Here is a 19,451-nt window from a genome sequence, read left to right on the forward strand (position 1 = left end):
TATATATATATCAGTCCTTCTACTTAAAAATCTCACATTTATTTCAATGTGTTACTGCCGGGTTTTTTTTATAAATACTTGTTACATTTCTGAGTGAAAACACCAAATGATTTCATTGCACAATATGATAATCATATTCATATACTCCATGGTATTTATATGATATCAGTATTGAAGTATTAACATGGTAAATGTCCAAATAAACATTATATATCTTACACAGTTTTAAACATATTGTACATATCATTTAATGGACAACAAGACTGATTATGAAAACTGTATTTTTGCAGAGTAAGAACCTAATTGTGAAATTCCTAATGTCTGAATCTTGCTCAACCTCATTCCCGGTGTGAGGTTGATTCTAATCAAGCTATTTTTAGCGCCTTTGCTCTGATTTGAGTTTTGGCTGGAATCGGCGCAGTTCCAGGTATCTGAAGGAGATACAAAAAAACAAACAAAAAAAAAAACTCCAATAACTGTGTCCATGTTGGTAATTACTGTTTGGTTGGCTCATGTTCATGGACACCTGCAGTTATTTGGCTAAACAGCCGTGAGCCTCAAGTAAGATGAGGGTTAAATGCCTTGGAGCTGGATTTGTGTTCATTATTATGCACATTATACACACATATTACAGCATTTATTCGCTGAGAATTTTCAGATCCTACTGGGCGATTCATTCGCAGCAGTGTTCCTTGAACCTCTGGCCTTTCACACTCTGCTCAGACAGCTGTGATTACTCTGGGGCTGCAATGTTTTAAGATTTGAATGATTGGGGGCCACTGCATAGAAAAATTAGTTTGTTTTTTTGGTTGGGAACAAACTAAAGATGCTACTAAATTAACCTCAGTCTTGGAGGCAAAAAAAATGCATTAAAACACCTGCAGGAAGAAAGCAAAAGTGGAAAACAGGTGGGGAAACACTCATTACTCATACAAAACAAAAGCAAACAACATCCCTATTGTACCATAATAGTGGTACATGATGAAATAACTCAGTGTCTCTATTAGTCAACAAATCAGTTTTGTGATTAAGGGAATGTTTGTCTGAATGCTGATGTAATAATTAATAATTTTGACTGATCTGTTTTGGCCTGTAGTCTTTGATTGGATTAACTGAGAATTTTTCTATAAGTCCTTTCTTTCTTCCTCCCTGCAGTTCATTTGATTGCATTAGACTCTCAGAGTGGAGGAGAATTGGAATCGTTATTATTACTTCATGGCTTGCTGGTGGAGCAGAAATGGGAGAGGAGCAGAAAAAAAAGACAAGTCAGACATAGAGGGAGAGAGAGACAGACTGAGAGACAGAAGGTGAGGAAAGCGAGGGAAAAAGTGTGAGAGAAAGGAAGGGACAGAGGAGTGGTCATACAGTATGGCAGACTGACTGACCTTGTCTGGATCTCTTTTTCCATTACAGCCCTCCCCAAACACACTCTCCTTCCCTTCTCCCATTAAATGTGTGGAATAGAAAACTACTGTAGTGCTTGCTGCAGAGTACATATTGTATGATCCCTAATATTTACAAAAATACATAAAACAATATTTAATAGCCTTTATTTAATAAATCAGACTAATTTTATGGAGGACTAGGAGTGCCTTTTAAAAATAAAATGACAAATGACATTTAAACTATTTAATAGTTTATAACTATTTAATGATTGCAATTTTCTTGTCTGATTCCGATTTCCGATTTTTTTTGCAAGTGTGACCTGCCGATATCCATTTTCTTTTTAAAGGGGTCATATGATGCGATTTCAATTTTTCCTTTCTCTTTGAAGTGTTACAAGATTTTGGTGCATAAAGAAGATCTGTAAAGTTGCAAAGACTAAAGTCTCAAATCCAAAGAGATATTCTTTATAAAAGTTAAGAGTCAGCCACACCTACCTAAAACAACTCGTTCTAATGTCACACGCTCGAGGAATTCGGCCAATCACAACACACTGGATAGCTGGCCAATCAGAGCACACCTCGCTTTTTCAGACTGATGAGCTTTGTAAAAATCGACGCGTTTCAGAAAGGCGGGGCATAGAGGAGAAACAATAATGTACAGTATGTGGAAAATAATGTGTTTTTTGAACCTTAAACCGCATAAACACATTTCATTACACCAAATACACAAAAGAATGTTCTTTTTAGCAGCATCATATGACCCCTTTAAGAACTATAAATGACAGCATATACAAACAAAAATTTCAATGCAAAAAATTTTTTTACATAATAAAATAAATTATTAAACATTACAATTCCCCTAATCTGGACTAAGTTACAGATGTTCTCTCACTCAAACAACTCTAAAAATAAAGTGCTCTATGACTGGAAAGAGGTAGAGGTAGAAATTTTTTCCCCCTAACCTTATTAAATGTGTCATCTTTCACATAAAATTCTTACATTGTTTCATTTAATTCAGTTAAAATAATATAAAACTGTAGAGTTGTTACCATTCAAATGAAATGCAATGATACTTTTAAATATGAAACCAAACCACCAGTAGGTGGCGCCAAATGACTGTTTTAATGAGCAAGTCATTTAGTCATTCATTCAACTGATTCGGCTGATTCAAGAAAAGTTCTCTCTCACTTGCCCCTTATATAATACATACATACATACATACATGTATTTAGTTAGTTACTTAGTGTTCTCCATAATCATATGACCAGGTTATATTGTTGGTTATGTTGTTAAAATCAGGTAGTCGTCAATATTATCTTTTAAATATGCACTCTTGATGCTGATATGTATCTCCACATGCCCATGGAGTTGCACAGACTCAAACTGGGATTGTTGAATGATGTCAAAAACAGACTCCTCGTTTTAGTCCAGTCTTCTCAAGAGTAATTCATAACTATTCAATTTCAACTTAAAATCCACAGTACAGCACACCTGTCTACTGCCATCCACTGTCTCGTTCTTACGGAATTGTAAAGGGAAATGTCCCTCTAGGGCTTTCATCCTCTCCAACTACACAGATGTTGAAAATCAAAGAAAGAATGACGGGATATTTCTCTGTCCACATGACCAGAGGGGAGAGCAAAACCCTCCAAAAGCTTTTTCTTAAATTCGCTTTTTGTTTCAAGCCAGTCTGATGGAACATTTGCTGTGCATGAGGCCAGGACACAGTCATCTGAGTCCACTATCCTCCCTCACACACATCCCTCTGGGCTATTTCTATCCACAGTGACTTCACTCTACCAGTGCATGCAGCGATGACCTTCTGTCCAGCTTGCAGAGCATGATCTACATCTTGACAACGAAAACAAAGGATTGTCAACATCTGGAGTTTGATACTGTATGGCTGCTGTCTAGATAATGATCATAAATAGAGAAATACTGAAAAATTTAGCAAAGAATGGATTAAATCTGTACTTTGTCTTTGATGTGAAGTTACAACAGTAAACTAACAGTAAACTATAAAATTGAATGCCAATTTTTTTTCTGTATTAAATGTGAAAGCTCAAATGAACCTCAGTTAAGCTAATCAGAATGTTTCATGTCATGTGGTAAATTCACTCTTTTTTTAACAACACACTAAAATGAATAAATAAAGCATTCTTTGAAAAAAAATTAGAACTGTATTAAAATAGTGAACTAAATATAAATATAAAAACACTACTATTCAAACTGTTGATTTCATTAAGATTTTTAATATTAAATTAATACTTTTATTCTGCAAGGACACATTAAATTGATAAAAAGTGACTGTAAAGAAGACATTGCTACAGAAAAAATCTATTTCAAATAAATTCTGTTCTTTTGATCTATTCAAAGGATCCTGATTAAAGTAATCAAGGTTTCCAAATGTTTTCAACATTGATAATAAGAAATGTTTCTTGAGCACCAAATGAGAATATTAGAATAATTTCTGAAGGATCATGTGACACTGGAGACAGTAGACAGAAATGACAGTAATGGCTGCTGAAAACTCATCTTTACCATCAGAAGAAATAAATTACATTTAAAAATATATTAAAATAGAAAAAAAATATTTTAAATTAAATGAATGAATATGACACGGTCAAACACTGACTAAATTTAAAAATATATTTTCATCAAGAGACAAAAGCTATGACAAAAACTCAACAGTTTCAGTGTAGCTGGAAAATGACCCCTCTGAATGCGTCATACATTTTGTCAGAGACCAAGGACAGAAATGTCTGCAGGAGCTTCTCACCAATAGCGGCTGACCATAGCTACTCCGTATCGATGCAGCATCTTTGAACAGTATTGCCACAAGTTCTTCCTTGGCTAGAAGGGACGCTACAGGAACAAGTGTACTACTGCAGGATCAACTACAGCAAGAAACAAAGATTCTGCACACTAATGCCAGCTGCCTTCACAAACGAAAAACCCAGCACACAGAGACAGGCCAGATACAAACAATGTGTCTCTTCTAAAGCAGCAATGGCACAGGGGCACATCCGCACACACTTACAGATTTTAAGAAGCCAGGCTGCAGAATTTCGAGCTTGCAGAGGAGGATGTCCATTGGCACTTGGACTCAAGCTGTCAGACCGCTGACCTTCAAAGATATGGGAAGAGAGGAAGATGTTCTGACAGGCACTGGGAGTCTCTGGAGCCCAAGCAAACTAGTTCCAGAGAAGTGACAGTGTGTTCAAGTAAACGTCCACCCAGAGGACCTAAATGGGCGAGTGTCAGAGTCTGTGCGTGTCTCTCCACCAGTCAGACGGGGAATTTGAAGCAGAACGCACAGCTGGGTCCACATGCCATTCACTCTTACATCTTGTCTTTGAATGACTGCTAAAAGCTGACTGCACTTTAGACCACTATATCGCCACCCTGCACACGAACAGAAATTTCTTGTCAGCGCTGCCCCGCGAATTTATCAATGAAATAGTTTCGCAGCTGAAAAGCTACATGACATTTCTCAGTAGCCAGGTTCTTGAAGCAGTTTAACTTAAAGATTCTCAGAAGAACACTGCTGAGAGACGCATAGACGCAGGTATTCACACGCACTTAATCTCTCTCTCACTCCCTCTCTCTCTAATAACCGCAATATACTGCATTAATAACTGCATTAGCCTGCATATCAATGGCTCAAGCCTCCGTTATTAGCTCTAAAATGACGTTTTGGAATTTGCAACGGAATGTTTGGGATGAGGTGCGTAAAAAATTAGTTCAACACACACAAGATTTCAGGACGGAAACATGTCATTTCAAATGTCTTGAAACAAATCATCTGAACAATGTCTTGATGTGTGGTTGTGACTCCAGGCCGTTAAAATTATTAGAGAAATAATGCACTCCCGAAGTGGTTATGTGGCCACGTCGCCGCGCCTATATGGAACGGTCTTTCTCAGTTCTCAAACAAATTAAGAACTACATTAGATTTTTATTGACTGAACGCAAGTGCTTATTGCGATAGAAAACACTGTAATGGTTTCCACTGATTAAGAAATATTTTTGTTTGCTTGGGTGGTAATATTAGGCCTATTATATTATAGGGAAGGGGAGCCCAAAAATTAGTTTTGCCTATGTCATGAAAAGAGGTAAATCCGGCCCTGCTCACAATAACAACAAAATGCTGTGGTTTTGTAAAATGAATAAAACAAACAAGGTGCACTTTCTGCCGTCTCGGTCTCCGTGAACTCTGTGAATACTTCACACACAGACATGAGAAATATATCTACAGAAAGCTTGAAGTGTCTACTTTTAAATGAAGTAAGTCATGTCGAAAACAAATATTCTCTGATAAAGGCTCCAAAACCCCCTCAGACCCCAGAGGTTTACAACAATGCAGTCTTTTGAACTTTCTATTCATCAAAGATTTCTGAAAAAGAAAATGTATCACAGTTTCCACAAAAATATAGAATAAATCAGCATGTCTGAATGATTTCTGAAGGATCCTATGACACTGAACACTGGAGTAATGACAAATTACAAAAGCTGAAAATTCAGCTTTGCCATCACAGGAATAATTTACATTTTAAAATACATTAAAAACCTGTTATCTTAAATTGTAATAATATTTCACAATATTACTGTGTTTTTGATCAAATTAATGCAGCCTTGGTGAGCATAAGCGACTTCTTTCAAAAAAAAAAAAAAACTGAATGACTCCGAACTTTTGAATGGCAGTGTACATGTTTAAATACTGTATCTAAAATAAAACAGAAATGGAAATGTAACTTTAGATACATTTTTAATTGGTTGTCCTGGCAAAGGTGCTCACTTCGACACACCCAGAACATAAAACGAGCAGTGAGAAAATCCAAAAAGATCAACAGTTAATGTGCACTAAATATGCATGCAAAATACATAATTAGAACTTCTTCAAAACAACATCAAGCTTTTTATATTCCCCCAATAAAAACAGCTCAGTTCAGAAGGAGATCTCAGGGGAAGCTGCTGCTTTTTTATGGATATCAAGCTATAAGGCCTATTTTTACTTATATAATCTATCCATCTTGTCAAAAAAAGCAGTTGGCAAAGGCAGGAAAAGATAATATGAGAGGTGTGCTTTATCACACCATCCAGTTTCTGCTATCTACTGTCATTGGAACCCTAAACAACTTTAAAAGAGTGACATATGGGGCAAATCTCCACGAGTGTTATCGCTGTTGAAAGAGCGTACGCGTGCCCTGGTATTCTGCAGGTTTTGCTCTCTCATCACCTGAGCGGGGAAAAATGATAGCTAGTGAACAAGCAGCTATTCATTATCTGGAGAGACAGGCATCAGACAGCAGAGCGTCTTCTATTCACACGTTTCTGTCTGGACATGGTGTAGATTTGTGAGCGGCGACTGAATATACAGCTGCTCCCTGCAGAGCTGCATATCCCAGAGAAAAAAAAAAGACCTAGAAACAACGCAAGAACACTGTTCAGCAACAAAGCGACTGTTTCTGATGACGCATGCTTACTCATGACTTTTTTAAAAAGCCTGTCTACCACATTTAAAAGCCTGTCTACCAGACCTCAAAGCAAAATGACATCCCAGAAAGTCGGTCAAACTTTTACAAACACTGCACAGGGTAGCCATCTAAAAACTTCTACCGATATGATTCATTTAAGTCAAGAGAAATAAAGAACCATATATTCTCTTATATGTATTTGAATATTCAGATTTTTCACCAAAGCTGTTAATGTGTCACAAATGACATTTGAATAAGTAGATTAGAAATGTGCAATCTATTATCAAGGATCACAGTGACACATTTTTGACATAACAATTACGCCAATCATAAATAACTCAAAATATGTGCATTTCATGGTTAACTTCCATTTGTCAGCATATCAGTCATCTTTAAAATGAACTGTTCTAGAACCACCAGAAAGAACCACTAGTCAAAGTAACATTTACATTATAACCTACTTTTACTACTTTCTTTTAATCTTAAGCAAAGAGCTTAGACTAATACATAATTTAAATAAAACCTTTGAAGACTTTTTCCCTTTTAATAGCCTCTCCTTTGCTGCCCATTTCCCTCAAACTGTGGTGCTGTATTTTATTAACCACCCGAACAACTGAAGTGACAATGTTTTGGTGGGAGAAGTGCTGAATACATTTTAACATACCTTACCAAATGAGTCCATAGCAACATACAAAAGACTTTATTAAAACACAGTGTGATAACCATATACAGTAACCTTTTTTCGTTTGGTCAAAAAAATATCTTGACATCATGTTAAAAAAACTATTAAGCTGAACCGGTAACTATAAAATGATTAAGTAGAGGTTTTCAAGCTTTTTCATGTCAATGAGACTCAAACATGACAATTATTATGTGAGGGACCACTTTAACTACAGTAAATCTCTCAGATAACAATAAATATAATTAATTTAAATAAATACATTTGTAAATTTCCCTCAAACTCTCCAGACACCAATATGGAACCACTAATTTAAAGTCAACATGAAATAAAAATTAACCTATCTATTTTATAAATGCACGTTACTGATCTTATTGCAAACAATCATCAATGCATGTGTTTTATTTTTTACATATTATTAGACCTCATAATCTTTAGTCAAATTGACTTGATTTTCAGGTGATACGACAGACTTCTCTCTGGTGTTGTAAGCCAGACTTCAAGCTCACATTAATTTTCCTTAGGCTTTGAGTGCAACTCCCACATCACCGCCCTATATATTAAATTTTTCGATAATCCGTTACACTCAGATGTATGTCACAATACAGAAGAAAAGATCCTACACTACTTCTGTTTTATCCCAACTTTAAAGGACCAGACCTCGGGCACGTATAAAAGAGAAAGACAGCATATTAATGGTCTTACCTGTTGTAAATGTCGTCATCTTCACCTCCCCAACCCCAGTACTCATTAGGGAAGCCATTGATTTTGAGGAACTGTTTTTTGCTAAGGCCGGACACCCCTCCAAAGTACCCCGCATAGGGCAGCCTGCAAGAGGGAACGGACCTAGGTCATTATTGTTCAGTTATTACACATATTAGAATAAAGTCTTAAATCTGAGTGCATAAGACCTTATAATCATCAATAACATTTTCTCCAGTAATATTACCTTAAATTGTCTGTTCATGCCTTTTGTCCATTTGGAATGTAGGGCTAAAGGCTTTGGATTCCCATTAGATTTTCTTTCTGATTCAAGTCTACAGTGAAATATCCTTTCTGTAGGCCCTCTCTGAACTGAGCCCTTTAGTCAGTCAACTCAAGCATTCGAATTTAACAAAATTGCATCTCGTATGAGTGATTCTAGAGAGCCACAGAGTCCTCACACAGGGTATCCAACATTTTCAAATGCTATCTGATCCTTCTCCCAACTCTCTTTCATCACTTCTCTCCTGGTTGCCACCCCTCAGGCCCCTCGGTTGAGCTACATAACTCTAAGGACGCCCTGTAAAAGCTTAAGTGCACCATAAACTTTAGAATCCGTTTCTCATCATAGAAATACAGCTCACGGTTCAGGAGGCCACTGTCAGATGAGAATTATCTGAGGAATCATCGTCTACAGGATTAAAGGCTGATATAAATATACATACTCCATTGCAGGTCAAAGGATGAATTAAAAGGCCTTGGTGGTTCTCAGAAGAACTAAGTCATATATTTGACATTTAAACCACAGAGCGATTATATCACAAGCAAGTGTTTGAAGCCTTCAAACAAATGCTCTACTGGATGAATACAGTCTGGAAAAGCATTGAGTCCACTTAGTTGAAAACATGGTTTATGTGTGTCCTCTGGGTTGTGGGCTGGCAGGTGCATCATGGGTAGCCGCCCGGGGTTCGCCTTGGGCTACTGTGGTGTATGATGCCAATGACAGCAACCACATCCACGCACGCAAACAAATGTGTGACATAAGGGAGAAAGAGAAGCAAAAACCTACACGAACGCGCACACACACACAAACACGCATCCACACACACACACAAACACGCATCCACAAACAAGCGCTCGTGCACGCTGCAACCACACGTTAAAAGACAACAAGCTAAAATTAATGAGGCCATCTGCTACAGCAGCAGTCTTCACAGAAACAGTATGGCTGAAGTTTCCTCGCACGCTCACGGTCTGAGCGCATGTAATTCTCTAAAGGTGCTCCATTTATTAAACCAACGTTAAGGCCTCCTCAGACTGAAGATGCACGCCAATAGATGACTCACAGAGGAAACTGAATTATTAGCCCACTGACAGTTAAAGGCAGTTCATGCTCTGGAGAAGGTCAGTGGCATTTGTTTAACAACGTATTGTCTGGCCATCCGCAGAGAAATAAAACCAAATTGAATAACTGTTCAAAAACACTACTACTAGTAGTAATAAAAATATATAATATAATAATACATTTATTATAAAATAACACTATTACAACTACTACTAATACAATAAAAACATATAAATAATAATAATCATAACTATAATAATCATATTACAGTAACTATCATTAAATGTGTTACACATACCAACTGATTAGTAAACAATTATCTTTTGGAATAACTTCCCAACATAGCATACATCTTAAGATAGAGGCTGATTTTAACAAATTCCTTGAGGATGGCACAGAGTTAAGATTGTCTTGGTCCTTTCGCCCCTCACACAAAGACAGGAAATTAAACACCATGGAGCAAAGGCCAACTTGTCTGCTTGCCAACAGAAGACAGACAAAATTCATTTCAGGTTCGGAAAAAAAGAGGGGGAAAAAAAACATAATACAGCGAATCTTCACCAGTGTTTTAATATCTCCAGCTATTACACTTGAAGACAACCGGTCTGTCTCCGCTAAATAATTGTCTGCCTTGGAAAATGAATACATATGCTTGTCAAGGCTCCAGGTCTGTCTAGACTGGCACAGCACCTAACAAATTAACTTTTGATACATAATAATTCAGCTGTATTCTAGAGCTCCAGATGACAAAGCATCATAAGACATATATCTTCCCTAGTGGAAAAAAGCAATTAATCATCAGAAGCACAGGCTTTGACAGACAGCCCTCAAGCTCTGGCTGTTTGATTAACTGACTCTGTTCTCTGCAAAGAAATAAAGACAAATACAGACATGGCATCTATTAATATGTATGTAAATAGCAACAAATGCAGCCCAGCATATTTGTAATAAAATCTGGCAAGGCCACAATTCTACAAGGATATTAAATTCATATAAAACACGCCACTGATTTCAGTTTATTGCATTTTCAGCCTTTATATGAGGCTTCTGATTATTTATGTATCAAAAGGGACTAGAATTATAAAAGTCAGATAAAATGATATATCAAATATAATGTGTCAGCAGACTCCTGCACTTTGTGCTTCCCTAAATATTTAATGTTACCTGAAGCCGAATTTGTCCATGGCAATGGCAAAGTGACGGGGCTGGTCGTAACAGTGGTACAGGTTCCGGTCATCCATAGGGATCAGGTCTATGTCACTGAAAATGAAGCAGTCGTGTTCTGCGTCTTTAAGAGCCTCCGTGTAGCCAACATTTAGAAGCTTGGCCCGATTGAAGGTGTCCTCGCCAAGCTGAAACACAACAGAAAAAAAATAACAACAGCTTTACAACTGCTATAAGGACAATGAAAGAAAACAAACAAAAAAAAGTAACTACAATTCATTATTCTGACTTTTTACGGATGTTCTAAGCGGCCATGAATTATTTATTTTTTTCCTTCTTGTTTTCTCGTTATAACGACTTATTTTCTCGTTATATCGACATAACGAGAGTTGTTTTCTCGTTATAACGACTTATTTTTTTCGTGATTTCGACATAACGAAATTTGTTTTTTCTTAATAACGACTTATTTTCTCGTTATATCGACATAACGAAAGTTGTTTTCTCGTGATCTCAACGTAAACCCCGTTTTCTCACGACGTAATTAAGTAGCTATCGCGAGATAACCCCGCGCCTTGTGAATGCTTCTGGCGAATATCATGGTGTAACGTTATGCGCTGGCGGCTCGCCTAAATAAATCTCCATCATAAAGTTACTAATTTTCTGCAGAAAATATGGACAATAATGCATGGCCGCTTAGAACTTCCGTAGGACTTTTTAATATTATCCATAGTTATAATATTGAAAAAAAAATGAATAAGAAAAGTAATTCATAAAAATGTCTAATTAGGTCTATATTTACACTGAATGGGATGCCATGTAACACCACAACACCATGTGGTGTCTGAACTAATAATCCAGTGTGACAATAATCCCATGTAATCCTGTAATACCTGAGATTTGGCCCAATAATCCAAAGGTGTGAACTACTGTCACAAATCTACTGCCTTTTCAGCACAATGCCCGTGGATGTGCACTACAAAAGCATTACCAAAATGATTAAAGGATGCATATTACGAAATGTCGCATTCACTGCACAACCACGTCTGTAAACAGTGATGAACGCCTTTGGATGCAAACAGAAACACCTCTCAAGAAAAGCTCTAGATTTAACGAGTGAAATATTATTTCACGACATCAATGCTAAAAAAGTAAGGAAAATACCTTAATACTAAGTGACTTTTAGCTTCTATCAATATTTATCCTAACTTCAATTCTCTCAGAGGCCCAGATGCTTCAATATAAGAGAGAAATGGAGAAAGAGTGAGAGGGGGCAGATAAGGCAGTATCTTTAAGAGACAAAAAATTGCTTTTTCCATCAGCAAGGGTGCTCATTAAACATCACTGGGCTCATTTTTACTAGTTTAATAAGATTTATTCCTTGTGTGGTGGCAGGCAGCTCAGACAAACACAGCAGTAGATGTCTGGTAATAACACACCTCGCTAAAAACGACAGATTTATAACAGGGATATGCTCACGACTTAGAATCTCTCATCCAAGAAACCAGCTCCAACACAGTAGATATGTGGACATCATGAACAGATGGTTTTGGAACAAAAAAAAAGTCTAATTATTTTTTAGAAAAAGGATAATCGGAACTAAGCATTCATCCTGAAGTTTCAGCTGTGAGGTGTTTGGCTTGTTTTGAATGGTTTCAACACACCATGAAGTGGGTTTGATTGTGAAACAGTTGTAATACCCTCCCCTCATTAGCCGACTCGCACCTGTGCTAAAGTCGTTAACCTCAACAGGGACAATGGCTCATCCGGAGTGTTATACCATCCTATTTTTGTGCTGTACATCACCAAAACATACACAAGTGATAGACGTCTTGTGTACAGTTACATACATATATTAAAGCATGACAAGGCTGACTCACCACTGATTTTACCACAGTTAAAGGTGTTGTTGGACAATGCATAGTGCCTAAAACCCCCTTATACACTGTAATGAATAAGTTAATTTTTGTCTATATAAAATGCAAAAAGACACCAATGATCAATAAATAATTAAATGTACTGAAATTAATAACTACAGCAAACAATTCTATTGTCAATTACTATCACAACTGATATTGTGATAATTTTTTCAGGATTCTTTGATGAACATAAAGTTCAAAAGAACACCTTTCATGTGTAACATTATACATCTCTTTAATGTCACTTTTGATCAATTCAGTGGATCCTTTCTGCATAAGTGTTAATTTCTTAAAAAATAAATAAATAAATAAAATCTTACCCCAAAATTAAGTTAAATTTAAATGAACTGTTTTCTATTTTAATATATTTTAAACGCTAATATATCTTATATACTAATGTATTTCAATATCATTCTAATATGCTGATTTGGTAACGTTCTTATTATCAATGTTGAAAAAAGTTCTGCTGCTTAATAATTTTTTTTTTGATTTTTCTTTGTCCAGGATTATTTGATAAATACAAAGTTGAAAAGAACACAATTCATTTGAAATAGAAATCTTCTGTAACATCATAAATGCCTTTAAAGGGTCATATGATGTTGCTAAAAAGAACATTATTTTGTGTATTTGGTGTAATGAAATGTGTTTATGCGGTTTAAGGTTAAAAAAACACATTATTTTCCACATACTGTACATTATTGGTTAACTTTTATAAAGAACATCTCTTTGGATTTGAGACTTTAGTCTTTGCAACTTTACAGATCTTCTTTATGCACCAAGAGCTTGTAACACTTCAAAGAGAAAGGAAAAATTTAAATCGCATCATATGACCCCTTTAATGTCACTTTTGATCAATTTAGTGCATCCTTGCTAAAAAAAAACTTTTGAATGGTAGTGTATATTCATTTAATATGAACCATTCCTTTGTAGTTATTTATATGTGTACCTTTTGCTTATTTGACATTTACACAGTAGATATTAGCATTAGCTATTGAGAAGCCTATTCTGGTTGACATGATAACATGGAAATACTATGGCATTCTCTGGAGTACCTTGGAGCACTAAAGTCCACTGTACATGAATATGGTTACATAAATCCTCATGTAAAGTAAATGTGAAGAGTGGTTTGATATATAACCCATTACAAACAGCCAAAACTGAAATGCATCTACTCTGAAGGTTGTTCCTAATTGTAGTCAATGAGGCAGAGGAAAATCATTCTTGGCTCGAGCTCAGTAAATAAAACAGCCTCCCTCTTTCCATTAGTACCACACTAAGAAGTACAATGACTCGGTTTCTTAACCCAGACTTAAACCACTCAGCTTGAGGTCTGAGTGTCACATCGGCCCCCAGCTAGAGTCTCCTTCTGCTTCTATAAGCTTATCACAGCCATGTCAGTTGCTCAATACTTGCTCTCTGAGAAGCAATTAGCTGTATTTTTTTTATCTGATGATCACGCTGATAGCTAATCACAATCCCTTGCTCGCTCTCATGAGGTAGGATCCCTATAGTGGCACGCTCAAGGCCAACTGGGGGAGTCCTACCCGGACCCTGTTGCTATGGAGACAGATTAGGACCAGGGCTCATCCTGAGAGATTGCATTGTGCATTTTCTTGTGCAGGTGTGGGATGTGAGTGTGTGTGTGTGTGTGTGTGTGTAAGCCTGCATTATCAGTCCTCAGCAGGCTGACCATATCATCCAGCATGCTATCGATGCCAGAGCAGAAGGCTAGAGAAAGAGAGGGGACAAAAAAAAAAAATTTCAGGAGTGAGCTGGATCGAACAGAGTTACAGGGAATGTGTGCATGAAAGAGACAGAGTCATAGAACATGAAGGAGAAAAAGGAAGCTTCCAGAGCTCAACAGTCATTTTTTTTTATTCTGCAGAATTTTTTTAAAGGCATCCGAAAAATACATATTTTTTTATTAAATGGTAATTTGAAAATAAATTACACTTACAAAAGCATCCAATAATAACAGTATTCTTGGGGTAATGTAACTTTTTAAATCTGTTGTTTAGTTTATTATTCAACTTTTTTAACAACATCCATTTATTCTCAGTGTGAAATGTGTGGCTTTACATAAGACTTAACCCAACACAAAATTTAAATACATTTCCAATGTCTACCAAATTGGTAGACATCGCACAACCCTAATTACAATTACATTTTTTTCTGCTTTTAAATGATCATTAAAATACATAAATACAAAAAATGCACATTATGAACATTTTAATAATAATAATTGAATATTCAATTATATAATGTGCAAACACATATAATATCTGTATTCTTGTAGTGTAATGATCATTTACTCATAGTAAATAAAAAAAATGAAATATTCTTAAAAATAATCTGCATCAATATCAGTCATACAAATTAAAGGGAAAAATTACAGCTTTTCATTACCCTGAAGTTTTAAACGCTACAAACTAAATCTTTATGTCTGACGAGCTACAATTCTGTCAACTGGACTGAATCTCTGGGACATCATGACACTTGGACTCTGGTTTCATCTTCTCAAACGTGAGTGAAAAGAAAAATCCTGCAAAACTGAAACAGAAGTATTAATTTAGCTGATGCTTTCATCGTAAGTCACTCAAAGCGCATTACTTATAGAGACAAACCCGCTGCAGCAACCTGAGGATCAGTGTCTTGCTCAGGGCCACAATCACTCACAGATCCCTCCTTGCGGCGATCAAACCAGCAACCGTCTGGTTAACCAGCCCAGATGAACATCCACTACACCACGCCATCCCCAGAAACTCAATCTCACCTAAATGAGGACACCATATGCTGCACAAGCATGCTACAGTCAACAGACCACTTACAGTGAGTGTTTTATATGCGCTGCGTTTTGACAGGCTCTCTTGTTGTGACCTTTTTTCCCTTGCTTGCTACTATAGAAATGGTTTGTATAGTCAGACTCAGTACTGTTTCTAAAATACTCAGAGGAAAAAAAACAGCTCTCTACAGAACGGCTGTCGAGCATTAAGCTCAGAAACACCCTGACGTTTCTCACTGTTGAACAACTGTGCCGGGTCAGAGAAAGCTGCTAACGTACTGCTGGAAGTTTTGCTATTACAGTTAGCTTGTTTTGGAGGTTGCTCTGATTTAGGAGAGAGCTGCCTCATTACTGTTCCTCACTGCCACCTGACAGCTACTGTAGCGCGAGCAGGGCTCAATTAAAAGCATGCTTCAGACATGCGTTCATGTCTTATCAATGGCTGGAGGATGAGGCAGCGCTGGCGAACGGCCAGGCAAACTAATTTACAGTAATAAAACAGTGGCTATGGAAGCGCAGAAGAAAGGCAGCTTATAGACAAACCCCAGCTATTTCTGAGAATTCAATTTGAGTTTGTCTCCATTTCATCAATAGCCTGACATCACAAGGATTAGTATGGAAAAAAGAGACGAAACAAGCTGCTGTTATCAGATGGATTCATTAGGCTGGATCAGAGCACTCTCTGCCTCTTTGTTTCCTCTTTCCTTCCTCGTCCTTTCTTTTTTACTGCCCTGTGTTCTTTTCCTCACTTTCTCTCTCTCTCTCTCCGCTTTTCTATCATTCATCATTTCTTTCATATCTTCAATACAATCACTTCCTAACTTCCTTCCTTCCATCCAATTTGGTTTCTCTGCCTCTATAGATTTCTTCCTTCTTTTTTTCTTTCATCCTCTTCCTTCCACCTATTTTCATTCTTTCCTTTTTCCTTTCTTCATTATTTTTTCTTTCTCTCTTTTTATTGCTTCCTCCTTCCTCTGTTTTTTTCCATCCTCTTCCTCTCTTCATTCCTTCCTTTTTCATTATTGCCTGCCTTCCTTCCATCCACCCATTTTCTTTCTTTCTTTCTTTCTAATGCTTACGTCTTGCCTCCATCTTTCTTTCTTCCTATCTTTCTTTGTCCTGTTCTTTTCTTTCTTAAACTTTTTTCCAAATGTGCTTTTCCCCAACCATTCTTTTATTTCTCTATTACTTCATCCCTTCTTTCCTTTTGCTTTTATCTCTTCCTTCTTCTCTTGCTTCAAACTTTGCTTTCATCTATCGTTCCTTTCTCTTTTCTTCATTCCTTAATTTCTCCGTCCTTTCCCTTTCTTGCTCATTTCCTTCCATCTTTCCTTCTTTTAAGTTTTCTGTTGCTTCTTTCAACATCCTTGGTTTCTTTCTCTCTAGTGCTGCCTTCCTTCTGTTTTCTTTCTTCCTCTATGCTCATTCTTTCCTTCCATTTTCTTTTTCACTTCCTCTTCCTTCTACATAATAATTTCTTCCTATATTTTCACTGTGGTTTCTTTCTTAGTTTCTTTCTTCTAATTTTGCTTTACTCCAATCTTTCCTTTATTTCTCCCCTTTCTACATTTCCCTTCCTTATTCACTTCCTTCCAATCTTTCTTTCTTTCCTTGTTTTCACTTCCTTTGACTGACTCATTGACTTCCTCTCCCTCCCAGACAGATGCAAATAGAAATAAATATGTCAAGGATCAACCATTTTTAGAGTGTAAAGAGAGAATAACCATACAACAGTAAGAGGGTTATTGTTGTTCTCTCCTGTATGTGAGAGGCCAATGAATTATTGCTGTTCTATCAGTGCACCATTTAAATATGGATTATCATCAGCCTTACATCAGCCTTGGAGCAGATTATTAGAGTAAGCCTTACTAGAGTACGCAACAACTGCACTCTCGCTGTCCGACTGACACTAAATCTATACAATATTCTAAGGGCCCACAGGGAATTAGGAATTTCCCATTACAAATAAATCACTAACACAAACCGTGAGGCTACCTATTCTCACCAATCTTTCTCTCGACTGAGTGTCAGGCTTTCGTGTAAACAGAAAGATCGGGGCATTCTGGGTTGAGCTACTGCAACAGTGAAGGTCAGAATCACCTCGCAGGGAGTATGATTTCCATCATATCCACCACATGTCTGCTAATCGAACACGGTGAGAGAAATACTCACAGTGTGCCGTCACACATCCCACAATGCACTGCAACAGGATTATTTTGGGTTTTTGATCATCATAAGAAACAACATATTACACACATGCCCTCCATTGCCTTCAGCAGGGTTGGACCAGGTCTGGTCGAACATGCAGTTTAAGAGATCTTAACCTCCCTATGGGTGCCACTGGATGAATCATACACGGTGTTGCTAGCAATCAGCTTACATTAAGGCTATCAGAACACCTGCTGTCAGCTAATAAACCATGGAGAGTTGCTGCAAGTCCCCCTGTCAAAGTGAGTTACTGCGGTCTTCAGTAACACTTGCGGGCAGAAGGGAACTCTTCCTCTTCAAGAAACTGCCTCTACGGTCCTCCGTGTACCCAGTACAACTAGGCCTTGCTAATTTGATTTTGATGTGTTGGTATCAGTCCAGTGGCTTAGGATACATGCCATGTTTCTCTCTTCTTTTTATTGTCTGTTCCGGGCAAGACTGCCACCGCAGGGATCTCATGCAAGAAATCACAGAGCACAATGAGGCACTATTAATCATTCCGCGCTAACAAGGGACAACATGCATGTCCAGTCTTATTTTCATTCCCTTCTGTGATTTTGTGGACTGTAAAGTGAATGATAAATTACAGTACAAAGCATGACAGTATCAGTATCGCAAGGCAATAACTAGCAAAACACTGAAAAAAGTCTGGCTCTGTTTCTCCAAATCCTCCATGGAAAAGTGTACAACACTCCTTTCATTGTTAATAGGACAGATTCTAGGGAAATGCACTAAGAAAAACAAAGTTAATTTGAAAGCACGACTGTTCCTGATTATAGTTTATATGGAAAAGACTGAGAATGAAACAACTTTTAGTAAAATTTGTCATTTCCATGTTAGATGCAACCGTTTAACTTGCTGGAAATTTACCAAAATGTACATTTTCTTGTATTTAAACCTTAAAATACACGTCTAAGGGGGATACGTCCACACAGACAAGATTTTATGAAGGAGGACTGAAGTTAAGTCGAGATGTGGGTGAGCATGAGATGCATGCTAATGTAACGCAATAACGTCGCTGGCCTCATTTTCGTTAATCTGTTCGGCTATTGGGGCTTGTAGGATAAAAGGGACCCTGCACATCAGCAGGTGATTAATATATACTCAGCTGTCAACCGGTATGGAATCCAGATAAGTTGAGCAGCATGAAGAGGCTTCATAAATCAGGCTTTTGAAATAAATGTGCTACAAGTATAATACTGGGAGACAGGTGGGTGTTACATCAACGCTCTTCTTTGACAGGCAAGTGTTCAGATGTAGGGGGACGGGGAATTTCACAGACCTGATTTAATTGCACAATGTGAGCTGTTGTCACAATTCACTTTAGAGGAACGAGGAGACGCTGGAGAGTACTTTCACAAGACTTTAATTCCATGAACCAAGGCAGATGAACACAGGAAGACGTTTAACAGCGGACAGAGAACTAGGGACTGGGAACACTTTAAATACACAGAACAGGAAGATGGGATGACAAGACACACCTGGGATCAATGGAAATTAAACATGGGAAACACCTGGGAAGAAATCAACTTAATTAATCAAGCTTGCAGAACTCCCGGTCTAACTCGTAGAAGGGGAGATCGAGGCGAGCTAGGGCGGCGACGCGAGCGGCAATTTCCATCGCCGCGGGGGGGAAAAACCAGGACACAAAAACTTTCAAAAAGGCGGGGAAAAACAAACGCGAGGAAAAAGTCGCCGCTCACTTTCGGATGAAGGTTCGCTGTTCTGTCACATTTCACTTTAGAGGAACGAGGAGACGCTGGAGAATACTTTCACAAGACTTTAATTCCATG

The 19,451-nt window shown here is 37.4% G+C and overlaps 1 protein-coding gene across 3 annotated transcripts in view; it reads right to left on the reverse strand.

Annotated features, from left to right (window-relative positions):
• b4galt2 (UDP-Gal:betaGlcNAc beta 1,4- galactosyltransferase, polypeptide 2) overlaps positions 1-19,451 on the reverse strand; it is a 99,050-nt gene that overhangs the window by 7,797 nt on the left and 71,802 nt on the right. For all 3 annotated transcript variants that reach the window (XM_016541746.1, XM_016541745.1, XM_016541747.1), the window contains 2 exons: positions 10,753-10,940; positions 8,247-8,369 (listed from right to left, as the gene is read on the reverse strand). In XM_016541746.1, the coding sequence (XP_016397232.1) occupies positions 8,247-8,369; positions 10,753-10,940 (311 nt within the window). The remainder of the gene's footprint in view (positions 1-8,246; positions 8,370-10,752; positions 10,941-19,451) is intronic.

This window comes from Sinocyclocheilus rhinocerous, unplaced genomic scaffold (assembly GCF_001515625.1).
Source record: "Sinocyclocheilus rhinocerous isolate Xijiao unplaced genomic scaffold, SAMN03320098_v1.1 scaffold2293, whole genome shotgun sequence".
Classification (NCBI taxonomy): Eukaryota; Metazoa; Chordata; class Actinopteri; order Cypriniformes; family Cyprinidae; genus Sinocyclocheilus; species Sinocyclocheilus rhinocerous.